At 34.1% G+C, this 23,859-nt stretch overlaps 1 protein-coding gene across 2 annotated transcripts; it reads left to right on the forward strand.

The window, feature by feature from the left end:
• The first annotated feature begins 179 nt into the window (after positions 1 to 179).
• LOC127132324 (sugar transporter ERD6-like 5) lies at positions 180 to 4,018 on the forward strand. Of its 2 annotated transcripts, none has more exons than XM_051061255.1 (18): positions 180 to 586; positions 663 to 725; positions 830 to 919; positions 999 to 1,058; positions 1,201 to 1,266; positions 1,367 to 1,432; positions 1,542 to 1,617; positions 1,694 to 1,758; positions 2,011 to 2,142; positions 2,227 to 2,307; positions 2,385 to 2,469; positions 2,720 to 2,763; positions 2,896 to 2,958; positions 3,040 to 3,099; positions 3,184 to 3,237; positions 3,358 to 3,417; positions 3,510 to 3,624; positions 3,713 to 4,018. In XM_051061255.1, exons 1-18 carry the CDS (start codon positions 443 to 445, stop codon positions 3,841 to 3,843), a joined length of 1,455 nt encoding a protein of 484 aa, XP_050917212.1. In that variant the 5' UTR covers positions 180 to 442; the 3' UTR covers positions 3,844 to 4,018. The 2 variants fall into 2 exon arrangements, with proteins under 2 accessions (XP_050917212.1, XP_050917213.1); XM_051061256.1 differs by having other exon boundaries at positions 2,011 to 2,103.
• The last annotated feature ends 19,841 nt before the right edge of the window (positions 4,019 to 23,859 follow it).

The following is a 23,859-nucleotide window of genomic DNA, read 5'->3' on the forward strand; positions in this document are numbered from 1 at the left end:
ATGTGTATTATTTTTTCTTTTAATAACTCTAATGAAAAAAGTCACTGACAAAAAATAATATCATATCCTCTCATTTCTCCTCCACAAATTTTGATAGCACATGCTGCATATGGTATATATATTAAAATAACTATAAATTCAATGATAAAAGGATTATATTTATACCACTTAGTCATTCTATATCATATTTCTCATGTGAAACTTCATGAATAACATGACTCCAAAAAATTTCTACTTAGATGATTTGTCACATAAAACAAAGGAATTTGTTGTGTAGGAAAAATAATTTATCATTCAATACAATAGCTTAAATAAAATAAGTTCACATTTTCTACAACAAAACCAGTGCCAATCATTTCAGATCACACACACACATCACATCATATACACTCAAGTTTTCTTCTTTTACAGTATCCTTTCTGAGTTCTGAGTGTAGTTTGTCATGGACAATGAAAGTACCGAACCATTCGAATTTTCAACTCATCTTCTTTCTTCCATTTGCGAAGATGCTAGTTCAGTACCAACTAGTATTCTTATACTTAGCACCCTTGTTGCTGTCTCTGGTTCTTACGTTTTTGGCTCTGCTGTATGTTTCCATTGACTCCATGCTTTGGGGGATTTAACAAACAAGTTTATGATATACTAACACTCTCATCTTGCAGGTCGGGTATTCATCCCCTGCTCAATCTGGAATCATGGATGACCTCAATCTTGGCGTAGCCGAGGTTTGAACTTTCTTTCAGTATATGAATCAGTAATCACAGAAACGCTTGTTTATTTGGTTCCGATTTATTAGTCTCTCTAAGTCAAACTAGTTGCATTTATGCAGTATTCAGTTTTTGGTTCAGTACTGACAATTGGAGCAATGGTTGGAGCCATTGGTAGTGGCAGCATAGCAGATTATGCAGGTCGTCGACTTGTAAGTTTCTCCAATTCTGACTAGATTTCCTAAAATGTGATCACAGTTAATTTATTGTTTTTTCAATTTGGTGTCATAGGCCATGGGGTTGTCACAGCTATTCTGCATCTTGGGATGGCTTGCCATAGCATTCTCAAAGGTTTACGGTTTCTTTGTCTCTGTTCCCATTTTTTCTTACTTGCTTAGGCTCTGATTATTTTGTGAAAACGTTTTCTATTTTCGTATTCTCTGATTACAAGTTCATCGGTTGATATTTGATGCTTGGTTTTTCTTGTTTGAAGGTTGCTTGGTGGCTTTATATTGGAAGACTATTGTTAGGATGTGGAATGGGCCTTCTATCTTATGTGGTAAACTGCATTGACTTTTATTTTGTCGTAATTACAATTCAAACGATACTTAGCCACTTCGAAGAATTACAACAAATAGGTAGTTCCCTTTTCATTTTAGGTACCGGTTTATATTGCTGAAATAACACCCAAGGATCTTCGAGGGGGATTCACCGCAATTCATCAGGTAAAGCAATACTATCCATAGGTTGTATGCGACTTAGTACCACCTATGGATTACATATATGATACATATAGGCTTATTTTAAATCCTTATTTTGATATGATCTTGACAGCTAATGATTTGTTTTGGAGTATCGTTAACTTATCTTATCGGAGCATACTTGAATTGGAGGGTTTTGGCTCTAATAGGTAATGTTCTTTCTGGTTTTCGTTTTTAAAAAATGAACGTAAGAAGTCTTTGCATAAACTTCTTTCTATATTTCAGGAACTATTCCATGTCTTGCACAGCTTCTGAGTCTATACTTTATTTCCGAGTCTCCTAGGTGGCTGGTGAGTTGTTCACAGCTGTTACAGGTTTATTGTTTGGAATATTTGTGTAAGACAATTCAAACAAGATACTGAAATTTTTTATAATTTCAGACACCGGACACGACACTGACATTAAGATGCAAACACCGATTATAATTTGAGAAAATAGAAGTGATGGTATATAATCACAAGTGTCAGTGTTGTCAAACATGCCCTCGTTATAAAGTGTTGGTGCTACATCCAAAAGTAAGTGATAGTTGCAATCTTCTGCAGGCAAAGGTTGGTCTCTTGGAAAGGAGTGAATCTGCGTTGCAGCACCTTAGAGGAAAGAATGCTGATGTTTCTGAAGAGGCTATTGAAATTATAGTATATAATAAGCGTTTTTCCATTAGTGTTGATTTGAAGGTTATAATCTAATTAGGAAACAAGAAAAAAGAGGAAGAAACCAAAAAAATGTTTAACATATTTTATACACTGTACTTTTTGTAGGAATTTACAGAAGTCTTTCAAGAGCAAACAGAAGCTAGCATGATTGGATTATTTCAATTACAGTATTTGAAGTCACTTACTGTCAGATTTCTATGCCTAATTCATGCATCTTATCTTAAAATTTTGCAGATTCTTATGGTATTTAGTTACAATGTTAGGTAGGAGTTGGCCTGATAGTACTACAACAATTTGGAGGGGTTAATGGCATTGCTTTTTATGCAAGCTCTATATTTGTGTCTGCTGGTACGTGCAGGTTTCGTATATGCTTCTCATATGATCTATGTAGCCGACACTTCATCTTGAAGACTTGTCAGGTGTCTAATATTGACACGATTGAATTATTCTATTTTCTCAAACTATCACCTTTGTCGAGTCGAAGTGTCTGGTGTCCGTGTCAGTGCTTCATAGCATACGAAATGTAAAGAAGGTGATTACAAGAACATTAGATTTATAACATGATTCTCATGAAAGTGAAAATTGTTATTGATGGCAGGGTTTTCCAGAAGTATCGGAACAATAGCAATGGTTATTGTTCAGGTTATAAATTCTCTACATATAATTTCTTAGTTGCTGTCTTCTTAATGACGACAAATAAGACAAGATAGATGTCAATTTTGACAAGTCGTTACCCAGTCTCTTCACACTATTCAGTAATTTCTGTCTTCATAGATACCAATGACAGCATTGGGAGTAATTTTGATGGATAAAACCGGAAGACTGCCACTTTTACTGGTAAAAACGATTGAGATTTTGTGGGTACCTTTTCATTTTATTCTGTAAATTTTGGAATCTGAAATGTTTACATTTATACAGATCTCTGCATCAGGAACATGCTTAGGATGCTTCCTTGTATCTCTGTCATTCTTTTTGCAGGTTCTCTGAATAACAAATCTTCTTTGTTTTCTTGTTTTTCACATTAGTTCTAAATCAATAGACTTTTTCACTTCCACTATACAGGAGTTGCATAAGTGGAAAGAGTTCAGTCCTATTCTCGCACTCGTCGGTGTATTGGTAATGATCTGTCTGATTCTTACTTTAGAATTTGCTTTAGGTCTCAATAATTATCGGGCTGACTTGTTAGAAGGTATATGATAATATTCATATTCACCATTTAGTTTTCATAATAACCAGGTATATACGGGATCGTTCTCACTTGGCATGGGAGGAATACCTTGGGTTATAATGTCCGAGGTAATATTGCTCCTTCCATGCTTTAGACACTACATGAAAATTTTGATCTTAATCTAAGTTCTCATCTTGACTCGATAATCATTTTTTACCAGATATTTCCCATCAATGTGAAGGGATCTGCTGGAAGCTTTGTAACATCTGTTCACTGGCTGTGTTCTTGGATTATATCATATGCTTTTAACTTCCTCATGAGTTGGAGTTCAACAGGTAGGTTCCGAGTAACTCCTGATCCCTCAAGCAGAAAGAATGGTTATCAAGTGTTGAACAAGTTCATTAATATGTTGTTTTTGACCAGGAACTTTCTTCATGTTCTCTAGCATATGCGGCCTCACCATTCTTTTTATAGCAAAACTAGTACCGGAGACTAAGGGGCGTACGCTTGAAGAAGTTCAAGTGTCTCTGAATCGATATCCAACAAAGAGATGAATTTGACATGACCCTGTAAGAGAATTGCATGCATAATAAATCCAACAAAAATGGTTGTATATTATAGTGGTGTGCATAGAGGTTCCGGAAACAAAATTGTTCATGTTGTGTTTTCATTCACAAGATTTGAATAATACCATTTTCAAAAGGGAGCGTTTCTCATTCTTTAAATAAATACTATGTATTCCTGTATTGAACAAGGGGGCAGTCACCTGAGTTGAGGATGTTACTCCCTGCCTCTTCTCGTACAGTTCTTCTTCAAAGTAGGAAACTGTATCGGTAAAGACACTCCAATACTAAAGTAAGGGATGGTGAAAACAACATTTAAGTGAGATATCAAAAGCAGGTACACTTGGGAGACGAACCCCTTATTTATAGGAAATGGATTCCATGCGGTCAGATACTAAATGTAGGATGATCTCAACCATTGATCTGTCATAATAATTTTTATATGCTTATTGAATGTTAAACCTGTGCCGTTTGATTTTGATCATAAGGATTATATCACATTGACTGTGTGAATGTGTCAATCCCTGACTACAGGGAATTATGGTCCCTATTTATAGTGGTTTCGAGTTCTGATACTCACTTATTTGAGTTTATCCTACTCGTAAAGCCATTGCGAAGTAGTTGGGGGAGCACCTCGATATGCACAATGGTTAGGACGCGCCCAATTTCTAGTGCACTTATCATCATGTGAGAGTTGTGTTTATTCCGGAGATGATCTCAAATGTAGTTTCTATCTAAGTCATGATGTTATCTCATTCAGTCCTCCTCTTATTAGACCGTTTCTATACATCTTGGACCAAAATAATTATGATTTAATCAGTGGATTGATTTTTCGAATCTAAAAATATATTTTTGGACGCATCCATTTTATACCAAATACACGTGTAAATGAGACACATCTCTCTTTATGTCTGAAAATAGTCCAGAGATGCACTTCCGTATTCACCCTATATGCATCACATGCATTCCTACCTGAGATACTCTCATTTTGACATAATTTGATTTGCAAAGGCTCTGTCTAATGAGCCTCCGCCTGTAATGGGTCAACGTTGATCTACATATGTGTCTTTCCCTTATCAGCAAACTTAAGTCGCTCATCCTTGATTGCATTATGTACGAGATCCTTGAAAAGAAAAAATTGTGAGGTTTTGTGTCCCAAGAAATTATGATATTTACGAAACCCTGTTTTTTTTCGTTGCTCTGAAGACGATGTTTTAGCGCCTGGTGGCACTATTATTTGACTATCTGCAATGAGTAAGTCAAAAATCTCATCACATTTAGTCACGTCGAAAGTGTAAGTTCTCTTAAAGAACTTATCATTTTTTTTTCTGTTTTGACATGATTTTTTCCATTCGACGGCTTAAGTAGTTTGCATACATGTGACGACCCTTGTTTTAATTCGGCCACATTGATGCCATTCCCTTCGACACATTCGACGTCCGACACTTGGCCATTTTCGTCTATGTCTACAAACGCTACGCTTTCTATTTTATTTCTAGTCACCCTAGTTTTTTTGACTTTCATGCGTTCTACTTGTCGAACTCTATCAGCCAACTAGGCCATATCCCTCAAATATTGTGTATCTAGTTTTTCCCTAATATGGTAATCTAAACCTTCATCCGCCATTTTGACAAGCTCATACTCAGACATTGTGTGAAACACCTCGCCTTCAGCAGTCAGAATCTATTTAGATAGTCTATCGATTCAGCAAATTTTCGCTTTACACTTGCTAGTTCTTTCAAACTAATTTGGAGTGTCCCATGGAAAAACCTCTCTAACTGTGTCCAACCATTAATCGAACTAGGGGGAGCGTAGTAAACCATATAAACTCATTTTTGGTTAAATAACTAGGGAAGTATCTCATCCTAAGGTTCTCGTTATTTGATATGTCCCTAGCCTCAGTCATATATCGAGCAATATGTTCGACTGCGAAAGTTGTCGAGTCACCCGCAAATTTGGTGAACTTAGGGACTTTCCATCCTCTGGGGAGTTATGTCTACAAGACATACTCTATTAAAGGGGAAGTATAGTTGGGTCGACGCGAACCTATATTTAGCCCGTTTTGGGCCATGATTCGTTCGACTACGACTATAATGTTATTTTGCCCCACCATATTATCTTGTCGAACTTGTTGTATTACTTGATCTGCATCTGGTCCCTTTGAACTATACGGACTTGTGGCTGTGGGGCGCCAAAGAAGTATGTTGTTCGAGACATCTAGGTAACCAATTATTGGTAGCTTTGATGGGTGTCTCGAATCAAGGGATTGAATACATTCCCAATCTGTCTGGTTAACGTGTTAACCATTTCATGGTTACTTTCATCCATATGTTGCCTCATAACCAATATCGAGTTGGAAGTTATGGGTGGTAACGCTTGAGAGCCAAACCTATTTCCTAACTGAGACTGGAAGTTTCGACTAGGGTCACTTATAGAAAACCCTGATTCCAAATGCGTGTTAATGGGTGATAACATTGTGGCTGCATTATCAGAAAATGTTGAAGGGTTGGTATAAAAACCTGCCATCATGGACGTAGGCATCCCGTATTGGAAATCACTGCCAACAAAGGGCGGTATAGTAAAACTAGGCATATAAAGCATGTATTCATTGGCCATAGTGGGCCTTGGAGTTACGAGAATATTAACAGTTGTTGATGGAAGAATCACAACTGCTTCTTGCACACTCGACGACATAGCCATTGAACTCGCCATGGAGGCGCTGGGATTGGTCGTAGTTGTAGGCATCGAGCCCACGTTTGTAGGACCAACATTATCCTCATTCACGTTAGTGCTTGTATCGACGCTCATAGAACCAACCATCCTAGTATGTCTTTTGGATATTCTCTCGTGATTTCTAGTTGTTGCACCACTTCTAAGTCTCATGCACTTTCAACGAGCTTTTGAAAAGTTTTCAAAACAGAGGAAATATTTTCCTAAAATAGAAATTTCAAACAAAGATTTGCACGACGTCACGTCGGGGGTGCCAATATGTTTACTTGTGAATTTGGAAAACAACCGCTAGTCCTTCCAAAAAGGGTCACTCGCGGGATCGACTAGATTGATCCCAGGACATACGTGCAAAAGTTGTGATTATCGTGTGTAGTGTGTGCATAAAAACTCAAGAGTTTTGTTTTGAAAATAACTTTTCGAACAAATGAAGAACAAGATGTAAAACGTTTTCTATGTTTCAACTAAGTATTGGAAAAAAAGCAAGTAAAAACAAATATAAGTAAAAGACTTTGATAAATAAAATGATGTATGAACGCACATTTGCACTCAAATCACTCTTTTCTCTCTTTGACACTGATACTTTGAGTAAGTGAGTTATGCAGTAATTTCAACACACAAATTTTCCTAAGTTACAATCCTTATTTATATTAAAATTAAATAATTGCTTCTTAATAGGTCTTTCTTCCCCACTCGCCACGTTTTGCCTACATGCAAAACCGTCTCTAGATGTGCTTCCACGCATCTCTTGTCTTGGATAAGGCTGAAAGAAAGTTATTTAGCCTCATTTTATTCCTCAACTGCCTCTGGTCGAGCGAAATAGATTTTCATATTGCATGAATTTTCACTAAGTCCTTTAGATCACATAGCGTATACAAGGGTTTCAACTAGCTACTTAAAGCCAGTCTTGGGTGTCGACAGGATCTTAGCGACAAACTTTGTCGAAATATCCTCACCTGTCGAAGCCCTATTCTATTCCCACAGAAACCTTTTCTTTCTTTTGGATTCTTTCTTATTTTCTTATGTCGAAGTGCCTCCTTGGTAGCATCCAACTCGTCTTCTATTCATTGACTCATCACGTCAAAACCCCAACTAACAAATACGTGATATAATTGAAATTTCAAAAATAACAGTGCAGAAAAATTCTTGAATAATCTCCCCGAAAACTGATTTTGGTAAGATTAAAATATGTTTGATCCAAATACATACTGGAAAATTGCAGAAACTTAAGCTAAGGTGCAAAATTTCCTTAGTGTGAGAAAATGACTACTTTACAAATACTGAATTTTTTCCTAAATTAATATTCTAATAACTTGGATGATCAGAACTGAACTCTAAGGACCTATTTATAGGGTATTTTTTTCGTACTAGGGTGTCCCATAACATGTAGAAAATAATGGATAAAATGGTGGAAAAACAACTGGCAAAGTCTGGAAACATGCCAAAATATTCTAAGTGGAAGGTCCATGACGGGTGTCATGGTCATGATGGCCCTGGTAGTCACGAGTGGAAGGTCATGACGGGCATCATGGTCATGACGACCATACCCGTCATGGTGCTAAAGCTTGACTGTTTTTGGTTTTGTCCTCTAGTGATGAGACCCCCCTTTGCCATGTCATGATGGGCGTCATGACAATAAGGCGGGCGTCATGGCAGTGTAGAACTTGGTTTTTGCTCCCATTTTCGCTGTTTCACACCATTTCTCCGCACGATCACTCTTGCAATCAAAATACCTAAAACAAAGGAAAAGTACAAACATAAACCTATAAAAAGGAAAGAAAAAGGCTCAAATTTTCATGTATATCGAGTCAGAAATGCGATACTTTTTCGAGTTATCAATGTCCAACTGATCTGGATATTGGTGGTTGAGTACACCTATTGATTTCAATTTCTGCATCATAAAAACAACCGAATACAATACAAAAATTAAAATGCACAAACAATAACAACAACATACAACACATATATTTTAAATTATACTTATACCTCAATCACATCGCATGTACACTTCTCTCGATCAACCTTAGCCAACCTCTCCCGCTCCTTCTACACCTCCTGCAACATCTTCTCCCACTCCTCCTGCAACATCCTCTCTCGGTTCTCCTGATTCCACTTATCCCACTCGTGTTTTAATACCTCCCATATCCTTTCAGAAACTAACTCTTCAATTTCTCTCATACAACTTACTTTGTTAATTGGCTGTGATGGTCCAAAATGTAGCTTCAAGCCGACGCCTCTTCCAAGACCTCAGACACACCAAACATGCTCCTCGGTTCTAATCTCTTCTACCAAGATGTCATGATGGGCTTAAAGAGCGAAGCTACAAACTTTGGTTTGTTCAACTAGTACATCCTATAACATATTGAATTAACTAAAACTGAATTAACTAAAATAAGTAATGTTGAAAAAAGTATCTCCTTACAATCTTTTCAACCACTTCGCGTGTAGCCTATGATGTGAACAAGCCATCTGGTATTCGACGTGTCCTCTTCCATTTTTCATGTCGTGATGGTGGAGATTGACTGCGATCAAGACTTCTAGAAGGATCTCCCAACTCTAGCTCCCTTTGTTTTCTTTTTTCATCAATCATTCTCTGTTCAAGTTTATTATATCTTCCACGAGATAATCTATGTGGATAGATATTTCTAGCTTTATTCTCCTTTCCTTGTTGGCTCTTAGCCAAGAATTTACAAATGGTACGATACTTTACAAATTACTCCCAGACTTTCTTACCAATAAATGAATACTTCATGTATGGAGGGACCACATTATCTTTTTTCTTTTTAATATATTCACCTGTGAACCGTGTCTTAAAGCTCATCCAATACTCACTAACATATGCAAGTTATTTCTTTTTCAGTATACTATCCTCTGGAATAATAAACACTTCCTACATTTATATAATTAATAGAGTTGATATTAGTATTAAACCAAAAAAATAAATTGTCATATATACTTGTAAAACAAATCAAAAAATTCATAATAAATACCGTAATATCAGTGCATATGTTATCTTTCAAATCACCGTCAACCTCGTACCAATTATCTATCAAAATACTCACATTGCTTATAACTTGTAATGCCACGTAACCCTTAAAATCATCAGCATTTTCACCATAAACCTTTTTGATTCTCAGATCAAATTAACCGGGGAGCGAACACTGTTCTCATGAGCTTTTTTAACCTTGGTACACATCGTGAAACCTCTAACTTTTCTTTTACTTTTTGTATTAACAGAGGCTGCAATGTAAGTTGTATGAGAGTTACTTATCAAATCACCCATGTTTGTGTAAATTAAGAAAAATAGCAACATATATATCAACTGCAAGCATAAATGTTACCAACTGAACCTGAACTAATGTATTCCTTGTGATTCAAATTAAGGTAAGTTTAATGTGTTTGTGCAATTCACATTAAGATATTCAAAATATCTTGAAAAGAATTGTTGTGAAGCATTTTGTCTTTTGTGTTGTGGAAAGAATTCATATTTTGAAACAACAAGTATACTAAATATTTCACATTTTTCTTTTGTGTTTATCTAGAACATAGAAACATCAACAATAGTAACATACACTTAAGTTCCTGACAAGTGTGTTATCTAAAAGATGAATAGAAAGTTGGACATTAATAACCAAGATGGATTTTAATGACAATGTGGCAAACAAAATTTTATAAACTTTGTCTATAAAAATCTTATTTTTACTAAGCTTTACATTGGTTTTCTAAGTAAAGTGATGTTATCGTATGTCTTGCTTTTCTTAGTTGGACTACAACAACTAAACCATAATCAGACTATAAAACTAAAATATCTTAGTGGTATTACATTTCAAAACATCTAAACCACAATCGAAATATAAGTTATGATGAAACACATATGATAATATTTTGAGTTCTATGAATATTTCAGTGGTATAACATTTTAAACAACATTTCAGTGGTAACTACATTTATAACAATATTTCAAACAACATTTCAATGGCATTACCATTTCTATAAGAGATGAACATGTTGGTGGTGAGTTACGTATCTCAAATGTGATGACTAAGTTTCAACGAGTTTTGAAAAGAGATGATATTCGAGTTGATGTTGAAAAGTGATGATGGAAGATTTTTGATGAAAATTGTCTAGGATTTTGTTTGAAGAGAATGACGATGAAGTTAGAGTATTTGTTGATAGGTAATGAAAAGTTAGAGTCTAGTTCTCCAAAGTATTCATGCAAAAGATCAAACACGTCGAGTTTTAGGCAAAACCGAGGAAATATATTAATTAAAAAAATATAAAAGCCCCATATAACGTCATATTTTGGGAATTCATTTAAATTAACTATCATGTCGATTTTAAGAAGCAACTGACGTAATAGATTAATTATAATTAAAAATGATATAAAAAAATGTATTTGAAAATGTTGATGCAAAATAAATTACCCATTTGTTAGGCAATATAATTGAGGGTAATACAAATAAAAAATAAAAATACATAAATAAAAGGAAAAGAAAAAGATGTCATGTGACCCTAAACTAATTAAAAATAAAAATAAAACATAAAATGCAGTAACTGGGATTCAAATCGATCTCCCTCGTAGTTATATTCCCTCGGTTTAGGGAATAATCGAGGGTATAGGTTGTATATATTAAAAAAATAATGGCACTACAGGGATATATACCTCGATTATTGGTGGATCGAGATGAAAGTTTTGTCATAAAAATATTATTTGTAGAAATGGTCCGAGAAGAGCTAGAGTAATTTCTCTATCTCACAGAGGATCGTCCACGATCAAGGGTTGGCCCCCGTCCTTGCCCCTAGGTTTAAGCTCGGTTCGAGATGGACGTCTCCTGAACTCCATTGCATACACTATTTGAATGGCTAACTCCTAAGAGGGGGGTGCACCAGCTGCGACATAATGCACGTTTTGTCTTGTTCCTTATTTTCCTAAAAGAAAAAGAAGGGAAGCATGTACATGAGCTAGAGCGAGTCAACACGTTTCTTGATGGAGAATCAATCATTCGAGATACGTAAAATATTGAACTCCCTTTTAGGGTATAAAATAATATATATATTTAAGCAATAGAAAAAGACAAGTTCCAAATTAGAAAGAAGTGTAGGTCAAACTTACAACACCTGTTTAAAGAGTGTCCCTTCTTACATGTCATTATGAAGTTTCTTTATTAGAATGTGATGGATATGAAGTTTTCGAAAAACTATATATTGTTCTTTCGATTGCAACTTATAAATAAGGACTCATTATATTGTAACTCTTGTCCTGATAAACTTATAAACTATGATCATTCGATTGCAACTTTCACGTAATAAGATATTGTTCTTTCTTTCATGAAAGAGGAGTCATTAAAAGATAAATTAGATCTTCTTTACAGGGCCGTCCCAATCAATTTGGAGACCCTGTTCTATTTTAAAATTAGATATTTAATAGATGAAAATACAACAAATTAATTTTTTTTTAATTAATTGTAAATAAAATTAAATATATAGAGACAAAGATAATAAAAAATACTATGTAGAAATTTGATTTATTGAAGTTTAGTTATTCGCGTTTTTCTTCTCTTACCATCTTCGATTTATAAAAAAAGTTCATACCATTTAATAAAAGGAAAAAATTCTTTGAACAATTTCCACAATATTAAAAACGAAGTATTTTATTTAATAAATAATAAAAAAATTCATAGATCTATAAAATATATTAATAAAAGAAAAAAATTGATTAGGTTAATTGCGATATTAAATTTTAAATAAATTTAAATATAATTTATTTAGATTATAGGCTGGATAGGATATACTTCAATATATTAATAAAAGAAAATATTTATTAAATTAATTGCAACATTAATATTTAAAAATAATATGGTGGTGTTTTTTTATAAAAGTAAAAATATCCATAAAATGTAAGAACAAGGAATCAAACATAAAATGTAAGAACAAGGAATCAAATCCAGATTATATTCCTATCATATTAATATAACAACCACTCGGCTACACTATAATAGTTTTTTTTTTGGTTAAGGCTAATTCCCTTTTAAATATTTTTTATTTTTATTTATATACTTATAAAATATGCGCATAATATAGGATGAGGGAGAATGTTTATATAGTTTCAATGATGTTAGGATACTCTTAATACAGCTAAAAGAAAATTAAAAGTCTTTTATCTTTAATTGTTTAACTATTTAATAGTTGTTTTGTGAAAGGTAATGTATTATTATTGTGTTAAATCTTTCTAAGGTAGTGTATGATTATTTAATTAGCTACTATTATGAAAAACATGTTCACTCTATAACTTTCGACTACATATGAATAGAATAAAAGACTTGGCTTCTGACAAGTTCCATTCCCATACACGTACGCTTTAGCAGTCATCATGAGACTCTTGAGTGTTCTTTGTTTCTTTTGTTGCTTGATTGATTTTAAATTTTTTAAGTGTCTCAATCTTAGTTTTTTCTTCTTCTGTGTTTTGTCTATTTCTGGTATTTTATTTTCAAATATTTTTTCAAATTCAACAATACACATACATTAAATGACCTCACTAAAATCAATTATTGTTTGAGAAAATGTCAAGCATATTGAAATAATATATATCAAAATTGATTGGTATTCTTATTCGTATACATCATAAATCATGTTTTGATGAATTGTATTTTTGGTTTTCTGTTTGATTTTGATCCATCACTTATTTTTTTGAGCGATTTTAATCCTTCAATTTTCATCCTTTGTGATTTAATAGTTCTCCTCTAAAATTTACACTCATAAAGTATTATTTATTGACCTAGCATTCAACTCTCATACTTAATGTTATTTTTCTTTAAATATTTAAACTTAAAATTTCAAAAATATGTTAAGAGGTATGGAAGTATACTTAGAGACTCACTGGCTTTTTTTTATTAAAAAAAACAAAATTCATTCTCTCAAGAGGCAATTCTTGATGATTGGAATACGTTGTGTCGTTGAACAAATATAAATTTTAGTGTTCTTTTTTCCCTTATTTTTTTATAGTTTTCAATGATCTTTTTCTTATATTTCTTTTCTGGAATTCAACAAAAATAGTTATATCTTTCAAATCAAGGATTTGATCATACTTTTAGCCTTAAATTCTTGAATCTGCATGGGATATCTATAAGATATAAAGTTTTTGACACAATCTCCCAAAATTCTAATTTTTGTGTATCATCTACGAATTTTTTATTCAAATATCCCACATTTTAATTTTTTTTTTTTAAAATAATTCATTTTTAAAATTATTTTTCAAACCAGTTTTAAAAAAAATGTTAAGGCATAGGTGGCAGATCAATTGGTGCCTACCCTTAATTTTAAAGAAGGGGCGCCAATTGAATTGGCTACAGCACATGGTGCTGCCAATCCAATTGGCGCCCATGTGTATAAAGTGAGAGGAGACGCCAATTGGTCTGGCGCCTCCGCGTATTGTGTAATTTTTTTTGTATAAATAGATGTGTTGGGTGATTCATTTTTCTATATCTCTTTTCATTATATTGTAAACATGTTTAGTCTTCATTATCGCTATGGAAAAGTGATTTATTCGAGAGACAAGCCTCCGACGGAGATGATGTTTTGGAACATCTGTCGTTTCGAGCAACTAAAGAGGGAGTTGGTTCGTTGGTTAGATGGAAACATACCCGAAGGAAAAAAATTAGAAGTATTGAGAGACTCGATGACGTACGTGGTTGGGTGCAAGTAAAAAATGATAAGGATGTTAGGGAAGTGATGTTTGGACCAGATGGCATCAGTTTGATTGTTGTAATCAGTTAGAAATGTTGTTTTTAAATGTTGTGGTTAAGTATTTTCATCTGTTTTGATATTTATTGTTTGTGTTGTTTATTCAGACCTATTCGATTTTAAGTGTGTTTAAGTTTGAGTGATGTTTGTTGTTAACCTTGTTGTAACAAAAAGTTATTAATATATCAAAATCAAAGGTTACAAAAATTGAAAGGTGGTACTAAATTATGATGCAGAGGTTACTCCTAGATTGAGACATTTTTTCTTATTGTGTTCGAGTTGACGACATATACTACATAATCTTATCAATTTATCAGTCGTATCCACTTTTGTTCTAATACGCGTGTTGTTTGGCCGTCCTTTTTCTTTCTTCACATCTCATCGTTGTGCCAAACTATGTCCCCTTGATATGGAGGTCAGTATTCCTCCATTGCTAGCACTGAGAAGCTTTCGCTATATACATTCATGATGGTAATGGCCTTGTAAACATCAGATATATGGTTGTAAGCGTCCTGACGAGTATGTGCGCATGCCGCAATGACATGGGAGTAAGGAATACAGAAGGCCTAAAACTTTCCACAGTCGCACCAACTTCTGTTTAGTCTGACAGCATAGGATAAATTTGGCCTCCCCTCAGTGTGGTCCATTATTTCCTGTACACATAAATTTTTCCTATGACAGTCAAAGATTGTAACCGCGTGTGCGCTAGCTATGATAGTTTCCTCTTTCATCATTTTTATACAACATTTACTGAATAATTGATCTGACATTAACATTGCACTCCATCTTTCACTCTGGTTGCGAAGGTAGATGCCAACCTAAAATAGGTTGTTATTAACAATGCGGTTATTGGTAGATTCCTAATGCCTTTGAATACACCGCTCATGCATTCCACAAGGTTTGTTGTCATGTGGCCCCATCGACAACCTCTGTTAAATGCCCTTGTGCACTGCTCTAATGGTATGTTATCCACCCACCTTCCTGCATCTACATTAGACAATCTAATTTCTTCACGACCCACACCAAGTAACTTACACACAAGAAGGTTCAACATCTAACCCCCAACAACATTGTCAGACCGGTTACTCACAACCCCCTATCCATCAAAATTTTCGGTCCACAAACACACAAACCTACAACCCTAACATGTCAAACACCCAACCATAATACCAAGAGCATATCCCGTACCACCACCAACAAATAAATCATCATCAAGACACCCAACATCGCTATGCACCCAACACATCACCCTACTATAGCCGCCTTATCCAAAACATTCAGCAATCATTTAACATCAACCGTCCCTCCTCCTACTATAGCCAAGAAGCCCAAACATCACAAAACTAAAACATGCAACAACCATATGGCTACCAAACACCACAACAACCATTTCAAACTTTCCTCGACGCATCATTCACACTAATGTCGCCATTCAATCGTCCTGGTCACCCTCTAATAACTCAAACACAGCCCAACTGCTCTGGCATGGGTCACGAACTCAACTATGACGGTAACGCTTCATTGCATACACAGGACTACGCAGATTTGTCTGAAAATCTTAGGCAATCTCCTGCAGGTGGTGGTGATGTTCCTGCCCCCTCAAATACTCAAACACCTTGGATGAATTATCAACGTGGGTTAGGGACACGCGTTCGGGTAGCTAGGGGATGTGGGACCGGAGGTCGGTTAGGTCATCTTGGTCAACGACATTAGTCTTTTTGGTTATCGAATGTAAAAGCATATTAATATTAATATATATATTGGTCCGATTTCAACTTTTATCTGAAATGTACATTGTTTTTAAAAAAAAATTACGAAACACACATAGGGGTCAGACCAATTGGCGTCTCCTTTAAAACCTAACACACAGGTGCCAATTGGATTGGCAACACTAGGTGCATAGGTTAATCCAATTGGAGCCACCTCTTTAACTTAGAGAGCAAACGCCAATTCATCTAGCACCACCTCTTCAAAGTGGGGTAGTTTGAGAAATAATCTGAAAAATAAGTTATTTTGGATTTTTTTTTTGAAAAAGTGGGTTATTTGAGTAAAAAATTCCCCACATTTTCTTGGGCGCCACATTTTCTTTATATTTTATGATAAACTATTCAACCAATAGACAACTGTGGAATAAATCTTGGGCGCCACATTTTCTTTATATTTTTAAATATCATTTATTCTCTATGTGAGGTTACCAAGCAATAGGAAAAGTGGCTCAGGGACGACAATTCGAATCTCAACTCTTGTAATTTTTATTTTTATTTATTTTTTAATTAGCGTCTTTCTTATTTTTTATTTTATTATCAAACAAAAGAATTTATTCCCTCAGTTGGGGAACCAATGGATGGAAAAAGTGGCTCTGGGACCAAAGTTTAAATCTCACCTCTTATAATTTTTACTTTTATTTTTATCTTTTTTAATTGACACATTCTTTTTTAACTTATCTATTTTATCGGTTGGGATTTCCAACTGAGAGGAAATCTCAACTTTGCATTTCAATTGACGTTTTTTGTTTTAATTTATCTATTTCCTCGATTGGGAGTTCCAACCTAGAGGAATTCTCTTTTTCATGTACTTTTCACAACTAAACTCTAGTTTCCATTCACTCTTGCAACTTTAATTTTCATCTTCGTTTCTCCTGCGAAACCGGGAAGTCACTAAACTGATGACACTCTTGACAATTTTCATTTTCATTTTCACCATCGAAACACCATAAACATAACTCTAAACTCAGATTCCATAAACGTGTTATGAAACTTCATATCTACCAGCACACGCATGTGTTTGAAACTTTATTTCCTTTCTTTCAACATCATTGAAGTACCAACGAAACTTAAAACGAATGAAAGACAATGAAACTCGAACGAAGATTCCTCTTCCATTGTTTCTTCTTCATCATGTTTTCTCTACGTGAATCAATTTATCCATGCACGTAACTTAGAAATCTTAGTTTTTTTTTTGTTGTAAAATGTTCAATGTTGTGATTGAAAGTTTATCTATGGTAGTAATATATGTTATTGTTATTGTTGAGAGTAAAAAGTTTAATGTAACCATATGTGTAATGAGTAAAAGGAAAAATATCAAGCCACATTTGTTTTTGTTGTTGTTGATGTTGTGTTAAGCAAAAGTTTAATTTTGTCGTTTTTGTTGAGAATGAAGTTTTCAGTACATAAATCACTTTATCCATGCATGAAACTTTGAAATGTTAGTATTTATTGTTATAACATGTTTAATATTGTGATTTAAGGTTTATCTATGGTACTAATATATGTTATTGTTATTCTTGAGAGTAAAAAGTTTAATGTAGCCATGCATGTAATGAGTAAAAGAGAAAATCTCAAGTCACATTAGTTGTTGTTGTTGTTGTTGTTGATGTTGTGTTAAGCAAATGTTTAATGTTCTTATTTTTGTTGACATTGAAGTTTCTGGTGTTACACAATTGACTCCAAACACAAGGGGATGGGGGTGAATTATGAAGGTTTGAAAATATTTGATTAAAAGCAAATCTTTGAGAAAATTAGAGTTTAAAATCGTCTGTAAAAAAAAGCAACGAAATAAAGAAACTGGTGGAAAAACATAAGAAGGAAAATAATTACTCCCTCTGGTACTTTTTATAAGAGACACATCACCTTTATAAATTAATTAAATAATTAATTTATATGAGTCTATAATACAGACCAAGTACATTAGTTATTCAATGAATATAAAAAAAGTGAGGTGTCTCTTATAAAAAGGACTGGACGGAGTAAAAAGTAAAATAAAGGGAAAGACAAAGACACTAGCAAACTATAGAGGTTCGGTCTAAATGAAGGTGACTTAATCTTCTCCCTAATAATTATTCTTCATATTTTCAAATATCTTGAGAGCTTTTAAGAGAATATGCTCACGAACCTCCTTTTACAAGGATTCGAAATATTTCAATGGCTAACTTCCAACCAAAGTTAGAGTTTTGATTGGCTATCATCCGAACCAAATAGAGATTTTGTACGGGTTGACCTATGAACCGAGAGGGATTTTTTACACAGGATAACCATGTAACCAAATGAAGCTTTTACACTAGGCTGATTGAAGCTTTCCTTGAGATTTTACACGAGATGATCTAAGAACCTGGCAAAGCTTTAATACGGGCTCAATTCAAGAACCTTGCACGAAATTTTAGCTGAGTGGGTTGATCTCAGAACCATATAAAGATTTTAGACGGGGTAAACTTAGGAATCTTTATGGAGATTTTTCTAGTTGATCTTCATGAACCAAACGGGAGCTTTTGCAGCAGGTGAAACTCACAAACTAGACAAGAAATTTCTAAGACAATCCCCAAACAAAATAAGATCTTTTAATGGTTTAGCTTGTAACTAAGAAACTTCTAACAGAAGATACTTTAGTCAAGAGATAATGCACTCTTGGGTAAATTACAAATATGCCTTTCACTCAAAACAAATATCCTCACTAAGCATAAGAACACTCTCAAAGATTTAGGGCAAAATTCAAGTGAGAAAAAGAGAGATTTATAGAAGAAGAAAAATTAGAAAGTGAGAAAGTAGGATCAAAAATCAATTTTTGAATGATTTGGAATGGTAGAGGAGCTTTATATTTATAGGCCAAAGTGTGGTATAAATTTGTAAATAATCCATGAGTTATTTAAGTTCCACAATCAATTATCAAGCCCCAAAATAGAATGATTTGATTTCTAGTTGTTGTCAATCATTAAGAGACTACTCAAATCGATTATAGGTGTTACAAACTGAAATAATCAATTATAGCACTAAGACTAAACCATTATTCTTTGTAAAAAGTGCTTATAGTTGATCAAACAATTCCCTAATCATTTAGCTAGGTTTTAAAACATTTTAAGGTGGTTTAAAAAAAATAAGAGAGGATCCTCAAAGTTTTATGTGTGTGTGTGTGTGAGTTTGTGTGTGTCATTTTCCTTACTAAATCTAGAGATACCCCTTGTGCCTTTATAATACTTTGTTCACTCAGACAAACACAACCAGGAAAGCTTTCACACTTCTTCTCTTTCACAATTATAAAGCTTAAAGTCTTGGAATCATTATCTTTGAATTTAGAATCACACAAAAACTTTGATTCTTTAGCTTTGATGAGGCTTAAGATATATCCAATTTGATTACCATCATTGGAGAGTTGAGAGACCAAACCACAGAGAATCTTGAAACATAAGTCTTCACTAGAACATCGTTGGATGTCATAGTTGACTTTAAAGAGATGAATTGATGTTATAGTTAAGTCTTCTAGGAATTTAAACAAGATCATCTTCAAAAGGATAAATTGATAAAATATCTTGGTGCTAAGAACATCTTCAACCGCTTGAGTCATCTTTAAGAGATTAAGACTTCACTAGACATATTTTGATATCAGATGTTATCTTCATCAAAACCAAATAGTTGATTTCATCTTTGATATCAACAAATTCCACTACTTTGGATCATATTAGCATTACCTGCAAGCACATTGATCCAAATTCTCCCCCTTTTTGATGATGACAATGCATCTCTTAGTGAAGTAATTAAAGATAAAATAAAAGGGTAAAGTTTTGAGTTGTTAAACTCCCCCTCACATGAGTATAAAGTATATTATAATCCCCATAAAAGTATACTTCTCTCTCTTTGGTATAACCAAAGAGGCGGAAAAGATGCAAGCAACAAATGATAAACAAGCAAGCAAATAAGCTTGATTCGAATCACATAATGTCTGATTCAAATCAAACACTGGGTGCAACCTTTGGAAATTGATTATGTGAGTGTGATTCAAATCATACATTTTTATGAGTTGAATCATGTGACTCGAATCACATAGTAGGATTATCATATTTCTTGGTTTTTAATTCAAATCACTTAATCATTTGACTCAGATCATACTCTCTACTTATGACTCAAAACAAACACCATTTTTATCTTATTTTTGTGCTAGATCTCTAGCACATATATAAATCATTTTCTCAAAACTTTTCACAGTGTTGGAAAACATACACTTCCATTGTTGATTTGAAATTTTACAACACACTTATTCTCTCAACTTTTTAAAGAGTTTTGAATTTGGTTTTGAGTGTTTTCAAATGAAATCTTCTACCTCATTCTTTATCCATTTTCGTTTGGATCTAACTTTCATCTTCGAGGTGTTAGATCTGTGAGGAGGTTTTCTATTGTGATTAACATTTCTTTGAAGATTTCTTGAGATTTTAAGGTTTGCAAGTTGTGTGTGTATGTGTGTGTGGCTAGTTTTGTCAAGTCCAACAGAAAAAAATGAGGGTATCTCTCCAAAATTACTGTGGTAGTGCTATATGGAAGCCTATATATAAAGTGAGAGTTCTTCTCAATCTTTGGACAGTTCAAGGCTCAAGATACTGGTATGATAGAGTAAATATCGCTATAGAACAGAGACTTTAGAACAGCGTTCTTGGAGCTGGAAGATTCAAGTCAATTTAGAGCAAAGATTTCGTAAGGATTTAGTGGTAGATATTGTGTACAAGTCAACGAGGTTTCAGATCAAAGATTTTATATATTCAACATTATTCAGATTATGATTATATTGGACATATTGTATTTTTTTGTCAAATCATAGTAAAAGATCATGAAAGTTTAGATGGGAAACCATTGAAGAATGGAGTAGCATAACAAGGACGATTGTCGAACCATTTTGCATCTAACGTACTATCTTATTCTTCTCTCTCTCTCTCTCTCTCTCTCTCTCTCTCTCTCTTAATTTCTTATAATTGCATGTTTAGGTTGTTTTTGTCATTTTCTTAGAATCACATGTTGTTAGGTTTTGGATCTTGGTAGCGATTTTGTGTATAAGTTTAAGTTTTGTTAGATTAGTATTGTGAATTTCTCTTGTTATTGATTAAGACTTGAATTTGTAATTGTAAAATTCAAACTATATTGATATTATATTATTACATCTATTGTGTAAGACGGTCATAATTCAATATACTTGTTGATTTGTTTGGTTATCTATTTGATCCAATTTTTATCTATGTATACCAATTAAAGTGTTGTGTAAATGTCGTCTGATAAGCATAGTAATTTTATACGCACTATGTTTCCACTCGCCAAACTGCTTTTAAACTCAGATACTTTTTCAAACTAAACAGATTTTCAAATCGATCATATTTTGGGAGGTCCATTCAACATTCCTCTAGATCGTTCTATTCTTGTATTCTCGCCCGACAATGTATAACCTTTAAACTCATACTTATTATGCATCAGAATTTTATGAGTATATCTATCTTTATATCCCACCAAAGGACAACATGCATTTAAATGTTAAAAATTGTAATATAATACAAGACTTTGATGAAGAGTTAGAAGAAACAACAAACATGAATGATAATCATGAATAAGGAACACATGATGCATCTCAAATTCATAATAATACAAAAAACCCTATGAGCCACACAGATTAAGAACCTAACCGGAGCTCTGATACCTATTTGTTACTGCGTGAGGCACTTTTAATGAGGATATATATATATATATATATATATATATATATATATATATATATATATATATATATATATATATATATATATCCTCATTAAAAGTGCCTCACGCACTAACAAATAGGTATCAGAGCTCCGGTTAGGTTTTTGATCATGTTTTCAAGAATCACACATCGGCGTCCGTGTTTCCAGGATTGTGGATTATTGATCAATCGCTGCAAAGATGAATGGTACTAATGACATTTTGAATTCTCTTCCAATTATTTATGACAAGAATTGGATTCGATGGAGAAAACAGATGCAATCCTTGTTCAGCTTTCATGAAAGCCAAGAAGTGGTTACTAATGGCATCTCTGAGCTTGCTGAGAATGCAATTGATGCTTAGAAAGTCATGCACAAGGAGGCAAAGAAGAAAGATTGCAAGGTCGCGTATTGCATTCGATCGACGGTAGATTCGATGAATTTCAACAAGATATCTCATGCTAAATCAACAAAGGAGGCATGAGATATTCTTGTCAAGTACTATAAAGGAAGTGAGAAAGTCAAAGTTGTCAAATTGCAGACTTCACAACGACATTATGAATTGCTTCAGATGGGAGAAGATAAAAAGATTGCAGGCTATGTGTTGAAGGTGCATAGTCTCGCCTATCTCATGAAGGGTTATGGTGAAACTCTAATTGATAAGATGATAGTTCAGAAGGTAACACGTACGTTGACCTCTCACTTTGATCACGTTATCGTAGCTATTCAAGAATCCAACAATCTTGAAACCATGAAACTGGAATATTTGGTTGGTTCGTTTAAGGCGCATGAGATTAGGATTGTCAAAAGGAAAAAGGGTTCAAGATTCGATACAAGCACTGCAAGCTCAGGCTTGGAAGAAGCATGGTGGTTCTGACAAGTTCAAAGGAAAAGGAGATAAGACTTAGAGTAAGAAGTCTTGGTCGAACCTTCAAAAGCATAAGGTTGATGATAGGGCTTCTGAATCCTCAAAAAGAGGAGGAGGAAACCCTTATCAGAAAGAGAAAAAAGGTGTGTCGTGCTATAATTGTGAAAAGTGTGGTCACTTGGCCAAGCATTATTGGTACAATAAAGACAATGGAGCGACAAAAGGAAAATAGGAAGGAGAAAACCTTGCACACCAAGATTTAGATGATTTTGAAGATATGATGGTTATGGCTGTAGTTGCAGATGACCATGTCGACTCCAAGATCTGGTTCCTCGACTCGGGCTGCTCGAATCACATGATTGGTCAAAAAGTGTAGTTAGCAGATTTCGACTCGTCGAAGAAGAGAAAGGTCAAACTTGATGATAATAGCTCGTTGCAAGCATAATGTATTAGCGACATAGTTATTTAAAAGAGCAATGGAGGAAAATCTATGATCAAAGATGTATTATATGTACCTGGAATGAGGTGCAATTTGCTAAGTATTGGATAACTAGTCAAAAGAGTTTTCAGTGATTATGAGAGATCGAGCCTTGGAGTTGTTCAACACTCAGAATAATTTAGTCTAGAAATCTCCTTTGTCGAAGAATAGGATATTTAAGACCATGATAAATTTGACTGAAGTAAAATGTCTAAAAACCGTTGTCGACTACAAGAATAGTTGGCTGCGAAATTTCAGTTTTTGACATCTGAACTTTCTATCACTCAATCAACTTATCACTCAAGATACGATAACTGGTATACCAAGTTTGGATATTCCCGACAAACTCTGTGAAGGTTGTCTAGTCGGAAAGCAATCCATAAATTCTTTTGTTTCGACTATGCCAATGAGATCCTCCTGCATAATCGAAGTTATACATTCAGATGTATGTGGCCCTTTTGAGGAGAATACCATTGGTGGAAACAAGTATTTTACTTCGTTTGTCGATGAGTTCAATTGAAAGTTATGGATCTATGTGATCAAGCGAAAGGACGAAGTATTCGAAATCTTTAAGAAATTCAAGATGCTTGTCAATAACTAGAGTGAGAAGAAGATCAAAGTTCTATGAACAAATGGAGGTAGAAAATACACATTCAAGATGTTTGAAGAATTATAAGAAGAACATGGTATTGATCATGAGGTAATTGTTCCTTA

The sequence above is a fragment of the Lathyrus oleraceus genome, chromosome 3, assembly GCF_024323335.1.
Source record: "Lathyrus oleraceus cultivar Zhongwan6 chromosome 3, CAAS_Psat_ZW6_1.0, whole genome shotgun sequence".
Classification (NCBI taxonomy): Eukaryota; Viridiplantae; Streptophyta; class Magnoliopsida; order Fabales; family Fabaceae; genus Lathyrus; species Lathyrus oleraceus.

Bases quoted from the DNA above. Each gene is read 5' to 3' on its own strand.
- LOC127132324 (XM_051061255.1), top strand. From the start codon at position 443: ATGGACAATGAAAGTACCGAACCATTCGAATTTTCAACTCATCTTCTT. The intron at 920-998 runs GTAAGTTTCTCC...TTGGTGTCATAG, and splicing joins ATTATGCAGGTCGTCGACTT to GCCATGGGGTTGTCACAGCT. The intron at 3,238-3,357 runs GTAATGATCTGT...CATAATAACCAG, and splicing joins TCGCACTCGTCGGTGTATTG to GTATATACGGGATCGTTCTC.